Source organism: Apis dorsata, unplaced genomic scaffold, assembly GCF_000469605.1.
Source record: "Apis dorsata unplaced genomic scaffold, Apis dorsata 1.3 scaffold_455, whole genome shotgun sequence".
NCBI lineage: Eukaryota > Metazoa > Arthropoda > Insecta > Hymenoptera > Apidae > Apis > Apis dorsata.
Window position 1 is genome coordinate 28469 of NW_006263698.1, and position 17727 is coordinate 46195.

Sequence of the window (17727 nt, forward strand, 5' to 3'; positions counted from 1 at the left end):
CTTCCTGATCTTCCTCCCTTCATTCGTAAATCGTTCCCCAGAGGTGAGGTCGATCCGAGTGTATCGCGAAGAGGATCAAAGATTCGGGGAGAAGCGAGCGAGTTTGTGAATTTTCGGAAGGATTAGTGTTAGGCTGCGTGACGAGTCGAGGAGAGAGGCAGCTCTCTTCGAGCTTTCCCGGTTTTTTCTCGGATGGTCGATCGAGTCGAGTCGTGGGACACGAGGTTTGCGAAAAGATGGACGGATTGATCCGTCCGGTGGCGAAGTAAAATGACGGCTGGCCGAATGGTAATGTACGAACGTTGAAACGAAAGGCTGTGCTCTCTACGTAGGAAGTTGTGGTGTCACGAGGAAGGAGTCCACGGTGTGACGCATGCGACGTGCCGTCTATCGCGAGAGCTGTGCGTCGTGGAAAACATCTGCGCGACCGGTGAAGCTTTTAACTCGTGTGCCTCCCCGCTCCCTGACGCGTTTACGTCGACGAACGGAATCAGCGTGGTCCTTGCGTGCTGTGTGATCCGCGACAGGCCTCGAGCGAGTAAAAAAAGCTTGCGCGTGCCAAGAACGATACAGGCTGAATCAGCAGCACGGCCACTCACTGCTCGTCGAACGTTTCGCGGACGATGCTCGCGAGCCACGTCGAACAGGAAACCGCGAAAATATATTTCGACCTCTCGTTCCCTCGACGTTGAAGGCGTCGAACGTTCGTCGTTGGAAAAATTTCTCCTCTTAATCCTCTTCAATCTCGAAGACGCTACGAAAGCGAAACTCTCTCGAGAGAAACCGTGGAGGAAAGACGAAAGTAGTAGCATCAGCAGCAGCACCATCACCACCAGCTTCGTTCCTCTTCCGGGAGAAGAAGAAAGAAGAAAACAACGATGACCCGGATCGACAGGGATTGATCAAGAGAGGATACGACGATTTATCTTAGGAAAGATAATTGGATCGATCGACGGAAGGTGTCGCGAAAAATAACCGTGAATAAATCGAAATATAATTCGTTGCGTGGTTCGAAACATGAAAATGTTGCCGAGTACGTGGCTGTGCCTCGATACCCGGTGTTGCGAGTGAATGGAACCGGAAAGGATCGGTCTCTTTCCATTATATTCCGCGTGCTCGACGATGTAGCAGGATCGTGTCTCGACGTAATTCTCTAGGATACATTGGATACATTGGTTTCCTGCTGATTGTTCGACCCGACACACAAGGTGCAACACTGGATAGAAGAAGGGACAAGAAGAGGGGACCAAGTACAGGTGGAGGATCTTGAATCTCGATCGTGTTCGATCGCGGGAGGGGAGGGAAGGAGGAAGACAGAGAGACGATACTGGGAAAACGGTATCGATGATGGTGAAGGGCAAGTTGCCAGAAGACGATTGGTTGTCGTGGTGCTCGCGACTCTGCGTTGCTGCTAGTAGTAGGGGCTGTTGCTGTTGCTAATAACGAGTGGCAATAAGTAAACAATAAATAGGAAAAAAGCGGAGGAATGCCGTGGTACGATGACGGAGTTGGTGGCCGTGCACGATCTTAGGATCGCGGTGTCATTGCCGACGTCGTCGTGGCCGTCGTCGGCGTCGTGGTCGTCGTGGTCGACGCGTAGCTGGTGGGAACGCTGCCGGTGNGCACCACGACCAGCTAATACAGACGGACAGATCGTTCGAATGGCGACAGGTCTCGAGCGGAGACGAGATTGTCGAGGACATTTTTAACGATCGAACGATCCGTGGAACGAAATCAGCATCGTGGGCTTTTACCTATTTATCTCTGCCTCCGCTCGGGAACGAGCCGGCACACTTTTCTCCTCCGGGTGGGGGAGGGGAGGAGGGATTCCTCCAGGAGTTCGCTCGAGTTTTAGCCGGATTACTCGCGATTCAGAGGCGTCGGGTAAACGCGGAGCTCGCGTGGGAGACGCGAAGAACGGAATCGAGAACAAAAGGAGAGGGAGACTTGTGAATGCGATCGAAATCCACCGAAAGGAGGATCACGATATCGATACGAAAGTGACATCGTATATGCTGGTCGCGAAAAAACGCGACAAAATTAAGATTAGAGATTAATTGTTGGATTGGAACGACGATGATAGGTGAACTGGAAGATTGAAGAAGGAACATTGAGAGAGAAGTAATCGGAGTGAAGTAATAATAATAATAATAGTAGTAGTAATAATAGTAATAATAATAATAATAATTATAATAGTAAGAGAAAGTAGAGGAGGGAAAAGGAGGGAGGAAAGGTGGAAAAACTTAGGAAAGGAAGGAAACTATTCCACCTTCGAGCATGGCCTCGGTGGCAGCATGGCTGCCGTTCGCTCGTGCGGCGGCGATTGGTTAAATGCAAATAGACAAAAATAAACTGAAAAAAAAAAAAAAACAATACCCCCTTAAAGAAGGGCCCCGGTGGCAGCATGGCTGCCGCTCGCTCCCGCGGCGGCCATTGGCTGGGTGCCGATCGCCACACATCCACTGCCACCGCCGCCGATCCCCAAGGATCGTCGCAAGGCCGACGACGAGAAATTATTGATAAACGTGAGCGGCCGTCGCTTCGAGACATGGCGGAACACCCTCGAGAAGTATCCGGACACTCTTCTCGGTTCGAACGAGCGCGAGTTCTTTTACGACGAGGAGAGCAAAGAGTACTTCTTCGACCGTGATCCAGACATATTCCGCCACATATTGAACTATTACAGAACCGGAAAGCTTCATTATCCGAAGCACGAATGCCTGACGAGCTACGACGAGGAGTTGGCGTTCTTCGGTATATTGCCGGACGTGATCGGCGATTGCTGTTACGAGGATTATCGGGACAGGAAACGCGAGAACGCGGAGCGTTTGATGGACGACAAGCTGAGCGAGAACGGGGATCAAACTCTTCAGCAGTTGCCGGACATCAGGCAAAAGATGTGGAGGGCATTCCAGAATCCACACATCTCGACGGCGGCTTTGGTATTTTATTATGTAACAGGATTCTTCATCGCCGTGAGCGTGCTGGCGAACGTGGTCGAGACCGTGCCGTGCGGTAATCGTCCGGGACGCGCCGGTACGCTTTCATGCGGCGAGCGTTACAAGATCGTATTCTTCTGCCTGGACACCGCGTGCGTAATGATATTCACCGCGGAATATCTGTTGAGGCTGTTCGCGGCCCCGAGCCGGTGTAAGTTCGCGCGATCCGTCATGTCTATCATAGACGTGGTCGCAATCCTCCCGTACTACATCGGCCTCGGCATCACCGACAACGACGACGTATCCGGTGCTTTCGTTACGTTGCGCGTCTTCCGTGTGTTCCGGATCTTCAAGTTCTCGAGGCACTCGCAAGGGCTCAGGATCCTCGGTTACACGTTGAAATCGTGCGCCTCGGAGCTCGGTTTCCTCGTCTTCTCCCTCGCAATGGCGATCATCATATTCGCAACCGTGATGTTCTACGCGGAGAAGAACGTCGATGGAACGAACTTCACCTCGATACCTGCCGCGTTCTGGTACACGATCGTCACGATGACCACATTAGGGTGAGTTCGTTCATTCCATTTTCTTCCCAATTCTCTTTCTTCTTTCCTCGTGTATCAATTTATTCGCCGCGTATCTTGTGCCTGCCGTGGTTAAAATTTTCGCCTCACGTGACTGGTGAAAATTCTTTCTCGTGACGTATTATTCGATTATTAAGATCGAGTTTAGATATCGCGTTCCTCTCGTTCTCTTTTACGTTTCGAAACAACTCGCCTCTGTTTTTATTTATTTTTCTCTTTCCTTTCCTTTCCTTTTCTTTTCTCTTAATAAAAAGGCATAACGATTTTCTTCCTTATTATCGAATTTCAACATTATTGGAAATACAAAAGGTGTATCTCGAGATGGCCGAGGCGCGTAACTCGTAGCTTCTAGATGTGTGTCGAATGAAACAGAAGTAACGGGTGCATCTGTGAAAGTAATTGGCTCCGTGTAAACCGCCCCAAGCTGGAACAAGCAGCAGTCTCCAGCAGTGATATTTTTAAACAGAGGTCGTTGTCGACCTTTTTACCTCGAAGGGCCTCGCTGCTTTCTCTAAATATCCGCAGCGAAGTAGAAGCACCAACCCCCTCCCCCGAAAAGTCTCCCTCGACAATTTCTTCTGCATCACTCGTGTCCTCCTCCACTCCTATTCCCCCCGTTTCCCTCCCCATCTTTTTTTATGAATTAAAGTGACCGATCCTTTCCACCCTTTTCTCAAACAAGAAGAGACCGCGAAATCGACGAGAGAGGCGTCCTTCTCTCTGTTTGCCTTTAATTTCTCAAAAATGCAGGCTTCCACGGGAAACAAGTTCGGGATCCCAAGTATCGCGGATTAAATTCCCCTTCAAATTTCCTTCAATCTTCTCCACGAAGGATAAATACGTTTCTTATTACGTCTTAATTAGGATTTCTCTTAAAAGAAAGAAATAACGCAATGGATTTTGCGGGAAATATTTATAACAAAGGGGTAAGATAAGATAAGATTAACGTATAATATAAGAGCATTTTAAATAATTCTCTTATTAACCCCGTTTTCAATTATTCGAAATTATTTCTTACTCCTTTTTTAATCTTAATTGACATTGTTCGGGAAAAAAATCTATATTGTTTCGAAAATATTAATTATTCCCGGGTGGATATAATTCGATTCGTCGAATTTTATTGTCTCTTAGTAGAGGTATTTGGATTAATAAGGGTAGTAGCGATGGTGGTATGCAGGAGCAATGGAAAAATTCGATCTGTCCGCTTCTGGAAAAAGATCTCGCTCTCCTCTCTCTTTCTCTCTCTCTCTTTCTCTCTTTCTCTCTGTCTTCCTCTATTTTCTGCTCTCGAAGCAAAATCCGTGTCAAATGGTATTTTCATTTCGTTTTCGGACGCAGACAGCTGACAGTCAGCGTAATCTTAGTTACGCAGCCGGTGGTCCGGTGAGTTGTTAGGTGGCCGTTGAATGTCGTCGAATACGCCGCGTTGAACACGCGTGAAACACCTCTCTGAACCGTGGCCCCATCCGCCATGACTTTGATTCAATCTGATCAATCGTGATTCAATCTGAAATTTAGTAGACGCGAAAAAGGATCGATGAATCAGAGTGCGCTCTTTTGCAACTCTCTCCTTCTCCTCCCTCTCTCTCTCTCTTTCTGTCTCTTTCTCTGTCTGTCCGTGGAACAGGAATCACTCGAGGGCAACGGCTATTCAGCCGCTTTAAAAGAGTTAACACAGGCGTTCCCTCTGATCGCGCGATGATGACGATCAGCACGTGCGAGTTCTTGATAATGATTTTTAAATTTTCAAGAAGAAACGAAACAAGATTTTTAGATTTTTAATCGCCTGAAATCGTGAATTGATCTCGATGAAATTGAAAGGAAGGCCGCTTTAAAAGAGTTAACACAGGCGTTCCTTCTGATCGCGCGATGATGATCAGCACGTGCGAGTTCTTGATAATGATTTTTCAAGAAGAAACGAAACAAGATTTTTTTTGGCAATATTTTGGATTTTCAATCGCGTGAAATCGTGAATTGATCTCGGTGAAATTGAAAGGAAAGGCTCGATTGATTAACCGATTTTTCCAATGGTGTGAACGCATGGGGATCGAATAAGCTTCGTTAAAGAATAATTATTATTTTACTCGAACGTTCGTACGTATGAACGTACGCGATTTTCCCGATGAAATTATAATAGGGCGGCGTTTTCCTCGTTAATTATCGCGATTTAAATCACTCCCTCTGTCTTTTTTCTCCCGCGTGCTCCTCCCTCCATTTCCCCCTCAATTCGTATTTTCATTTGCGGCTTTTGATTTATAATTTTAATCGCGCTCCGTTAAATATATAACGCCTTTACCGATACGAGATTGATCAAACCACGGGGACGTGGATTCCTTCCTTTCCTTTCCAACTTGCTGAGACAGCTTTCGCATCGTAAAACATTTTCGTATTTTTATTACCTCGAATTAAAAAATCACGTTCTCTTGCGCGCGATTTTTTTTCACAGACAAAATATTCGACCGAACGTCGGGGTATTTCGAATATAGGATGTATCGAACGGTGTAAGCTCTTATCCCCGATTCCTTTTTCTCGATTCGTGTGAAGGTATTCGCTGCTCGCTTTCGAGTTCGAAAAAAAGCTGCATCGCCGTTTGTTACACTTCGTTTACCCTTTCCACGTATTTTTCGATAAAACACGGAAAGAGCGAGCGTATACGCCCGTTGATAAAAATTATTGGGGCATCGTGAGAGGAGGGGAAAAAAAATATATGTATATATACAATGGCCCTATTGTTAAATATTTTAAATAAATTAAACCTCATCTTGGGACGAGAACGTCACTACAGGAAAATGTAGGAAATGAAACGTGGTATTATTATCGAAAGTTGTTTTAATCACGTTGCAATTGAAAAAAGAAAAAAAAAAAAATCGGGCTTAAATTTATGAATTTAAATTTTCGATTCGAACATTTGAATTCAATTATTCGAGTTAACGTTTGATGAATGAAAAATATAAATTCGAGTGAAAGGTTAAATGGAAAAATAAGCGTTGAAAATTGGTATGCATACCGTGACGAGGCGGGAAAATTCGCTCGTGAGGAAATATCGCCAATTTTTTTTTTTTTTTTTTTTCCTACGTCAGCAGCAATCGTCTTTCAGCTCGCGTGTCCAGGCTAGTCCAGGTCGGTTCCTTCAAACTTTAACGAGAACGATCAACAGGTGTTCTCGAGGATTTCTCTAGCTTAGGTCTTGTAACGCTCACTTTTTAAATCTATCCGAAGGATAGAGAAACATACATCGTTGCATCGAAATTCCTATCACGACATCTATCGAACTTTTTATCTCGCATCAACGTGATATACACGTGTTTCGACGATTGCCCTGATCCTTGATCCGATTAGAAAGCGTTTAGGAAAATTTTCAATTCTTGCGATACGATTTTCTTTGGCTGAGATAAATTAAAAAAAGAAAAAGAGAAAAAAATCGCTACATAAAAATATCGAGCTACGGTTTCCATAAATTTCCATCCATCCGATATATTATAATTTACGTCCTCCGTGGAATGTAGTTTTGCCCTTTGCGATTTCACGCGATTCATCCTTTCAGCTTTGACTTTTCAAGCTTGCTTTCGAACAGAATCAGGGATCGATGTCCGAGTTCCATTACGCCGGTATGTTAATTAAGTTATATCATGCCATGGGCAAACGTTACACGTTTGTTCAGAAAGATCCTTCTTTTTCAAGGGATATATTTTCATAATTTAGATAGAATCTTTTTTTTTTTTTTATTTTTTGATATATATATATTGCACTTCGAATAATTATTTCTATTCTTTTTATCCTCCCGCAGTAACCGCGAAACGAACGAGACCTTTTCTTTTTTTTTTTTTTTTTGCAAAATCTCGTTTTCGCGTGTCCCATTTTTTCGAATCGAAATCGGTAATAGGACGAGCAGGATGTATCAGAAAGGAAATAAAAAGAAACGAGAGCCCTGGAACCGGGAGCATTCTTTCTCGTCAATAATTCCTCTCCTCTCGAGTCAAGTCATCTCTGTTCCCCCTTTTTTCGAAAGTTCTCTTCGGCTCTTTTGGCCTCCTATTTTCGCGCTATCGCGAAACCACAGGGTGGAAGAAAATATGCGCGAAACTGTGCGAGCTACACGGTCAAATTACTCGTGTAACTGAACATTGCGGATGGTGCATTGTCGCGCACCATGCGTCGCGTACAATGCATGCGGTTCGCGTCATGCAAACTAGCGCAGGTTGCCTCGTTTAAAAAAAAAAAAAAAAAGAAAAATAAAAAAAAAATGTACATTGCATAGTTGAAAACGTGGCGGAGGAAAGGGCGAGGTTGGGACGAGAATTAGCACAAGAATCTTTTCTCTACGGAAAATATAACACGAGTGCGGCATGAAATCGGGGAATGAAATTATCGGTTGTAAAACAACAGCACACGTTTGGCGTGCAACGTCGTTTAACAGGATACGATACGCCGAATTCCGTGAAACAGATCGGTTCACGATGCGTTCCACGAGTAAATCCATTTCGAGAATCCGCTTCGAAACAACTATCGAATTTCTCAGCATTTTCGCGATTATTTCGAAATACGAATTTACGAATAAATGGACAGGATAAGAAGAAGAAGAATTATATATTTCTTCTTGGACAGGAGGGGGAAACGGGAATCTCTAAAGAATTATATACCCAGAGAAGATTTTTTTTTTTATAAATAATTTTTCTCAACCAAGTTTTTTCTTTTTTTTCCTCAGCCAACATTGAATTCCGCCCGTTTTCTCGCGAAACGACGATTCGATTCGTTTCACGGACAGGTTAGCTTTTATCCGGGGGAGGAGGGAGGGGGAAATGTTTTCCCGCAGTTGGCATTTTTATCGGTCGCGAGCGTGGATAAAGGAAGTTGTTTCGGGAAAGTTCACGCGACGAGGTATTAAAAGATTTGCGGGACAATCAACTCTTTGCCTCGTAAAAGGAAAAAAAAAGAAAAAAAAAGGTACGGTTGGCTTCGAAGCTTTCCTGCCCATTTTCCGCATGGATATATCTAAGCGGAGGCGTACAAGTTTCAACCGTATAGTTTCGAAACTGTGCTCGATTTTTAGATCCCCATTGATTGATTCAATCATGGATTCGTCTATCGGCCGATCTTTCCACCCGTCCGATCGTAACCGATCCCTATCTTCCTCCCCCGTCCCTCCCTCGTGGACGTGGATTCTCTCTCTTTAAATCGGTCGGTTTTTTTTTTTTTACGTAAACGCGTGTATCGAATGTTGAGAATTAACAGGGATAGTCTGATACGAGGTAAATCCTTTTAAAATAACGCGAAAAGGGGGAGGAGGGAAAGCACGCTCTCGTCGTTTCTTGTTATCGATGCATTTCTGTCTCGATGCCAGTTATAGGATATTCGGATGGTACGTTGGAGGTGTTCACGTTTCGAATATCGATATGATTTTTTAATCGAATTTACGCTCGGATAGAACACCTATTTTTTTGGTTTTCGACGGAAAGTTCGGTCGCTCTTGTAAAAATTTGTAAAGTTCAATTCTTCGATTGATTTCGAGAACGGGAACATTTTGAATCTGCGGATCATAATGTTGAATGGAAAGGATTATATATATATGTTTTTTGAAGGAGTGTCGCAATTATTTGTATACAGTTCCGAAGAAATTGTGGAAAATAGACGAAACGAAATGATAGGAAAGGGAAAAATAGATCGATAAAAATTTATTGGGAATAGGAAGATTTTGTACATTTTTTTATTTTCGTGTGATGAATCTGGATGTAAAAATTGTCTATCACGTTAAATTTCGAAGATAAATGTATAAAAAAAATATTCTACGGAAAATAAAATTTTTTCCCAATATTTCCATCGATACCGTGCACCGATACGGTAATATTAAAATTGATTTATCACCGTAGAATTTTTTTATTAAGATGTACCGTATCGAAATTATTTCTCATATGAACAAAAATAACTTTATTTCGGAAACTATTTTTTCTTGAATCTATTCAAAGAACAGATAAATACCTGATATCCTTCTCTTCACTTTGAATGTACCTTGAAGAAAATTGTCCTCTTAAATTTTCTTCTTCTTGTCACCAATGAGATGGAAAAAAAAAAATCTTCAAACTGGTATGTATCCGTAAGAAAAGATATTCTATGGTGATAAATCAAATTCGATTTTTCAGAGGGATAGTATTACACGTTACAAGTACAATTCTTTTACTGTGAGAGATGTTCACGGAACAAAATAGGATATGACAGAGCAAGAGGCGAAAAGTGGAAGGCGAATGTCGTTTCGGCAAGAAAATCCTGGGATGGCGACTAAGTCGATGCCAGTCTATGTTGGATTTTCACAGTGGATTTTCCAGCTACGAATCGAATATTCATCTCCACTCTCTCTCGCTGGGATCATAGAATACATAGGTATATCGGGTTAAAAAAGTTCTGGGCTGGTAGATATGAAATCCGGTCATCGTCGAATTCTATTTCGATCAGGATCAGGCCAGGATCGGAAAAATAATTGATTGAAAAAAATAATTTTTGACAGGGATAGAATTATGGGCGAATTTTCCGCGAATAAACTATTTTTCAAGAGTGTGCTCGACGCACTCGATATTCGATAAAATTCGATAAATTTCATACTCTCCTGATTATTTCTCACGCCCAAAGATCGGTTTGAGAATAAAAAGAAAAAATTGTTATCGTCGAATTCATATCCTTTTGTGATTAATCGATGCAACGACACTTTTTCCAACCCCCTCTCGATAATTGAATTGAAGACCTGAGAGGATAAGAAGGCGAGAAGGAAAATGAGGAGATAAGAGGACAGGAAAAAGAGGAATAACGAAAGCGAGTCGGCAAACACTTCTTCGAGTTCGATTGGCGCAACGCCAAAATAACCTTCCGTATACACGGAACACATTTCGCCTCAGGTGTGGTCTCATAAAATCCGAATCCGATCTCTTTTCCAATGCGTTGGACACGCATATTGTGTGCGATTAAGTCGAATTAACGCGTGGAAAATGATCGCGTTTTCACGCCCCTATTTCCGTCAAGGATATTCGCCGTTCGTGTTTATTGCGTATTCTTTTTTGAAGGTTCGGAGGGATATTGCTAGGGTAATAAAAGCCGGTGTGGTAAAGTCGCGATAAAAATTTGTATTTTACGCGCGAGAGCTTTGGGAGTTAATTCGAGTTGAACATTGGATGAATAGATCGTATAAATTCTTCTCATTAAATCGTATGGATATAACACTTTTTGTACGTGTATTTTCCTTGAATTATTTTAGCGAACGTATAATTATTATGATGTAATTATTACAGTTAATTGTAGTAATCAAGAATTACAAAGGAAATGAAATTAGGAGAAATATAGTGGAGGGATAAGGTTGACAAGTAGTATTGCTTCAATGGTGACGTTATTAAGGTTCTCGCTTTTGGTTAATTATGACTCGGGTTCGATTCCCAAAAAGGGGTGAAAGATTTTTCTTCGAATATTTTCTCATTTTCTAATTAGTAATAGGCATATCATTTAGTATATATTGTAAATAGATTGGGATAATTTTCTCTTTCCCTCTTTTCGAAGAAAATTCGCTTTGTAATTGTTTTATCGGTTCCCCTTATCAATTATAAATGAGATTGTTAAATATTCGGTTCGATGGAGTTTCTTCTCTCATCTCGTAAAGCGAATGAATAATGAACAAGAAAGTAAATGCGATTTCTCTCTACAATGGAGTAGTTTCTCTACGAGTAAGAAAATTTATTATTACAATTCCTATCATAATTTTAAGGAAAATTGAGTAAAGTTTTTTATAAGAAAAGGAAAGAGTAATCTATAGAAAGTTTTTAAAAGAGAAAATTTATGAATAACAATAAGAAAGACTTTGAAAAATTCTAGGAAAAAGAAAATTGTACATTCTCTATATAGATTGATACATCGGCTTTAAATTAAATTGAAGGCCGAAAAGGCCGAGAGCAGCAGTATTCAATTAACTAACAGTAAGCCGAAACAGGGGCAATCTTAATGATCCCTTCGAATATAGGGAGCCTGTTTGCTTGTCCCTTCTTCCCCATAAGATTGCTACATGCCACGTAGTATAAACTTCGAATCAATCTTCCTCAGGTTGGGCTCAGGAGAAAAACGCAAAAGTGGGTTGGACAAAAAAGCCACGTGTATAGTATGTTCATCGAAGTTGTGGTGGATGGAAAAGAAATCCTTGGAAAGTCTGGCATGGGTATTAAGAGGGTTTACAGTTTTTCTCTTTCATTAGATACCCTTTTTCCTTTTTTCTTTCGAAATTTTCTTCTTTTTCTAATCCCTCGATCATGTGAGAATATTGATCGATACAATGTTTTTCAAACAATATTTCTAATATTAGGAACGCATAAATCATATTTGTATCGTGTTAAAAGAAATTTCTACGATATATTATATTTAACGATCACTATGGAATTTTCTCTCTAACGCAATATAAAAGCTTGTGCTTTTATTATTTTTAACAAAAGAAAAAAATCGGAATTGTTGAAATGGCTTCATCTCGTTCCCATTGCTAAAAAGTTCCGGTCCATTTGATCGAGGCCAATTTGCGAATTCGAAATGGGCCATTTCGCGAATTTAGCAATACGCTTCGTGTCACATTTTCATCATCCTTGCCGTCTAACAATTTCCCACCATCAGTTCGTGATATCTTTCCCCCTTGATGATCTCCCTTCATTCTATCCCCTCGTTAAATCCGTTTCATTCACCGAATAATCTCTCTAGATCTCATAACGCGAACGGTAATTCGATGATCTTGCCTTCTTCGTTTGCCATTTACCATTAAAACTGCCCGCTAATAACTCGGAAATTACCAAGAAATTATCACTCCACTTTCGACCATCGACACGTACCACTTCCTATTTTTACCTTACACATTACCGTCGTTCATAAACGATTGGCCAGCTGCACGAAGATCGAACCACGGCCGAGTTAGCATGCCGTCTTCGCAATACGTGATAATGGAAATTGCATAGGCCGATCGTGCACGAGGGAGGATATTACGCGCGGTTTCGTCGACTCGTGACCAATGGACAAGAATTTTCAACGATCCTTTCCAGACACGATCATAGAGAAAGAGAGAGAGAGAGGAAGGGAGAGAGAGAGAGAGAGAGAGGCGTGCGATATCGAGCCACGTATCCTTCCTTGTCTCGCCATTATGACGTTCTTTCTCGAGGGGGTGGGTTGGTAATTAGGTTTGTTCAGCCTAAGACGTGACGCGTTTTCACGATACGAGGCCTCGCTATGCTCAAAACTCGAGCTACGCTCGTCATGATCGTGGCTCGAAAACGGTCGAGATTTCCTTTTTTTCTTTTTTTTTTTCGGCAATCGGAGAATATGATAAGATATCACGCGTTCCGCGTTTAGCGCGAGGATCGCAAATCATACGTGGAAATTAGATGGATAATGCTCTTTCCCTTCCCCCTGTTTCGCCTCGTAAATCTCGAACAATCCGTAATGGTGATGGTGGGCGGGGAAAACAGGAGATTTGATCGGCTGCCCATTGTTACTCGCAATTAATTCGCGATCCCTGTTTATATCAGATTAGGCGAGTAATGCCGGGCAAGCGCGTATCAGGGGTCGCGGTTAGGTGGATAAATTTCATAGGATTTTGGGATGGGATGGGAGAACGATCGGGAGGTAGGAAGCGAAAATATAGCGGAGAGGGGGACGAAAACGGGGGCGGATAGCCGCGTCGGGGGCCGCGGGATCGCATAACGGGCGAGCGAACGAGGGCGAAACATTGCGAGAGATAACGTCCACAGAGGGTAATTTGTGCAACGGCCTCATTAACCCTCCCCTCCTCCTCTCTCTTTAGCTTTTCAGAGAAAAGACTCTTTTCTCTCTCTTCTTCCTCCCAACGAAGTTGCGTTAGTTGCGAATTCTTCGTTTCGAAAGGATTTCGAGTTTCGACTCCTCCTTTCTCTTTCTCTTTTCTTCTTTTTTTTTTTATTATACCATGAACGCAAAATTTAAATGCGTTAAATAACACGACTCGTTTTTTCCTTCCTACTTCTTCTTTTTTGCTTTCTATGCCACCATTGTGTACGTTTCGACGAAGCTTCTCACTCATTGTAAACTTTCATCCCGTTGAATACGAGAAAATTTGAATATTCCGTATTATCCGCTCCGTATTATTCTTCTCGCGAGATCCGCCCGGCCGAGGGGAGCAGCTTTGTTCGTCCTGCTGACAACGTATCGTGTCACGGCCCTATTATTTATACTTATTTGGAAAAGATTTTCGAGGAATTGGGGAGGGAGGGAGGACGCGCGTTCTCTTCCGGTTCTCATCGAATCGAGTTGAGAGAACAATTTTTAATGAATTTCCGTCTCGAAAGAAAAGGGAGTATTATATGGAAAGGCTGCATGATTCGAATCGTACAATAGCTTGACACTGTGCCATGCTTTAATTAGAATAATTGACACGATAACAATGGTTATACCAAAATACTTTCCTTTTTTTTTTTTTTTAATATTGCGACGAATCTCGAATCTTGCAATCAATTCCACGATTAATCTCGATAATAGGCTCTTCGAAATAGGCTTCAAACTCGAATGATCCTAGAGATATTAAAGAAATAATTCGCTTTGCAGCTTCGTGGAGTTTAATGGAGGGTACGATAAGAAAGGATAAAAAGAAGAAGAAAAAAAGAAAGAAAGAAAGAACCGTGAGAGAAAGGGCGGTTTACGATGAGGCATTAGTATGATTGTCCCGTCTCGGAATTAAAATAATTGAAGATTTTCCTGCGGATAGAAGTAAAGATAATGCTTTCTCATTATTAACGTTTTCGATTTGTTCAATATTAAACGTTCTCTTAGGATTAAACTTCCAAAATGAATACATCATTTTTTCAATATTTTTAAACTCTTTATTTTATTTTATTTATTTTTTTTTTACAATCAATACGCTAATACATAATTTCTGATAAATTGTTCCCAGAATGCGACGACGAGGCTATTTTCCTCCGCCCGGAAAAAATTCGAACTCGTCGAAACGACTGTCGATTCCATATTGGCGTGATTATTTTACGCTTCTCTGAGCGCTTAATAATGTTTTATTATAATTATTCCACGCGACGACGACATCAACGACGACGACGACGACGACGGGGCGAATTTATAATAGAACTTTCATTGGCCATCGATTTCCTGTCGTTCCACACGGCGGGACTTCGTGGCCAGCCTTCTTTCTGGAAAACGATAAAAATATAACTCTGCCACCGCTCAGGGCACTCGACCATCGCTTCTCGAACGCTCGACAATAATATCTGCAATAATACACCGAATGGGAACCGTATGGATAACAAGGAATGCAACGCGATCCGATTATCCCCTCGTTATTGCTTACTTTCCACTTAATGCTCGCAATTATCGGTTTAAAGGGAGAGGGAGAATAATCATCCTGCACAGAACGAAAGGATTAACGAGAATCGTCGCGCCGTTGACGCGATTCGAATCAACGATCTTCCTCGATATTTTTATATTTTATATCGTAAAATCGATCGTGGGATTATCCTGGGCTTAATCGGAACACCATCTTCGATCGCAAATACCGGCCTCCGGACTAATCAATGCAACAGGCCGCTATGATTCCCAATAAAATGCTAATGGAGCCCCTGTCATAGGTGTATTACAACGGCGTGGTCGATTGCCATCAGCGAATCCATCACCGATTCAAATCATGGAAATTTCTGGCCTCGAGATCGATGCTGCGAGATCGTCTCAACCCGTGCCGACGCGTGGAAAATTTTATTTCGGCGGAACTTTTATCTCGCGAATCCTCCAACTTATTATCATTCGAACCATTTTTATTTTCAGAAAAATATAATATCCGTCTCCTTCGCGAGTATTCGAGATCATCATTTTCTAATTCACCTTGGATTCGATCGAGAATATTTCTTCGAGAATGCAGGAACACGCTTTGGTAAGAATACCTGGTTGGATAAAATGGTTATATGCCATTACCTCTCTCCTCTCCTCTCTTCTCTCTCACCAGGAAAACGAACGAACATCTCGGATAAAATAAGGTCGAGTATATTCTCTCTCCCTTCCTTTTCGTCCTCAGATTCGTCCAAGCTCGTTTGATCCTTAATTAAAGCCTTCTCCAAAGGATCCGGGCTTCGTTTTCTCCAACGGAATCGAGCGACCGGGATATTTAGGTTCTCGAGAATATGGATGCGGGTGGTTGATAATTTCGGAAAGTTTCTCCCCTCGATCGGCGTCGAATCGGCCGAATAATCGGCCCGGAAGAGATGGATTAATTTCGCCATCTGGTTACACATTTCTTCGCGATTTCGTGTTTACGACTTCTTCTTTCTTATTTTCCAAGGGGTATGCAAATTTCAAGGATCGTGAAACATTAATACCATGCAAATGTTACGAGGGGTGGGATCGGTTCTGTTCCGTGTTTTAACCGGCGTCGACGGATTTCCTCTTCCCTTTTCCGCGTCTTTCCTAAAGGAATAATATTTCTTTCGAAATGGACGATTCCCTCGAAATGGAGCTACTTCGAGGCTCCTTGGATACATTCAATCTCTTGTTGTTCTTCTTCGACTTCTTCCCCTCGAATTCGATTCGAGCCGCCTTCTGTAAAATAGTAAAATCGTATTTTTACGCCATGGTATATCCATATAGGGTGGATGAGAGAGATTTACACGCTCGATTCAACCCACCATGAACGAATGGGGCACGCCTTTCGGCTTATTTATTTAACCAGGTTAAGACCAAGTTTCTTCGATGCGGAAGAAAACTCTGGTTCGCGTGTCGAAGACGTTTTCCTTCGGTTCGGGATGGAGCCCCTCCCTTTATGAACGGCAGGGGAGGAAAGGGTGGAATTGTCTCGTTGGAAGGTGCTAATGGCAGTATTAATAGCAGTAGATTTTAACGGCGTCTTCCTTTTAAGTTCACCCTGTTGCTCGACTTTACTTGCTTTTCGACGAGGAGGGGAGGGGGAGGAAGATGGAATTACCATTATCGATGGCGACACTTTTTCTCTTCTCACGTAATGAAATTGTGGACACGTTTCTGGATGACAAGGTTACGATTTCTAGTGATTGATTGTGAAAATTTTTGCGTTCGAAAGACAACGTCGTTAGAGTTTTTTGTTTCGAAGAAATGATACGATGATTAAAACGGAAATTGTTCACACTACCATTGGCGGTGTTAACGTGAGACTCGATTTGTAATTCATGAGACCAGCTGCCTCTTCCCTTCAAAAAAAAAAAAAAAAAGAAGAAGAGAAGAAAGAATTGTGGTCTAAAGTGGTCTTGGTGAGCTAGAGCTTTAGATTCTGCGAATTTATTAACCAAGAGGAAGGAAAATTTATTCCTCCGTTATTTAGATCCAGAAGAAACACTTGTCGATCGATCACCCGAATTTCCGTACCGCTTCCTTTCCAAGGAAAAAAATTCAGCCCGTTGTTTAAAGCGATGGAACACCGATTTTATCCGCAAAAGAAAAATTTTCCACGACTCAATATCGCGTGAAATATACCGCACAGAATGGCATTGGAAGAAATACATATATATCTTTGATCGCTTTAAAAACTTTAATGTCTCGAGTTGTAACCAGGATCTTCTCTCTCTCTTCTCTTACGGTTCGGTTCTTTGTTTGGTCTGAAACGAGTTAACTTGCGAAACTCGTGGAGGGAATTCTCGATATCCGATATCAAAATTAAACAAGATTGCACCTCCGCGGCCGAACGTATTCTGTTCTCCTCCGTTTCTTGCCTCATACACCGTGAAGATAAAAATGAATGAAAATTTTGAAGAAGTCAAAGTGCATCCCGAGTATCGTTCATTCGACAAATCGAGAATGAAGCAGCCGTTTTCGAATCCCACGAGGACGATCCCCTCCTTTCCAGCTACGATCGGTCTTCTCTTTTCCACGCTCTCCCCCATAAGATGTTCCATGGCCTTCTATGTCTCTATCGATCTGACTGGCCGGAGCTGTGTACGAGGCCGGTTTGGGCGGGGCCAAATCGCGCGTGAAACAGAAAAATTAATAACAACCGATCGTTTAATCCCGCCGATGGACGATGGAGAGGAACACCTTGGAAAAAGAAATATCCAATTCTGTTGCACGAATCAGGCGTGGAAATTTTATTGACGAGACTCTTCTTCTTCGTGGATCGTATTTCGAGTAAATTTCAAACAATTTCTTTGAAATTGAAGTTTCACAATTAACCGATTTTCTACGCCTACGATTTAATTTCATTTAAT

General features: G+C 42.3%; 1 protein-coding gene across 6 annotated transcripts in view; it reads left to right on the top strand.

The window, feature by feature from the left end:
- Positions 1-2129: 2129 nt before the first annotated feature.
- LOC102674702 (potassium voltage-gated channel protein Shal) overlaps positions 2130-17727 on the top strand; it is a 110234-nt gene continuing 94636 nt past the window's right edge. For all 6 annotated transcript variants that reach the window (XR_004151083.1, XM_006619912.2, XM_031512521.1 and 3 more), the window contains exons 1-2: positions 2130-2328; positions 2439-3502. Coding sequence is in view for 5 of the 6 variants with exons in the window: in XM_006619912.2 (XP_006619975.2) it covers positions 2278-2328; positions 2439-3502 (1115 nt within the window). In the remaining variant the exon portion in view is untranslated. The remainder of the gene's footprint in view (positions 2329-2438; positions 3503-17727) is intronic.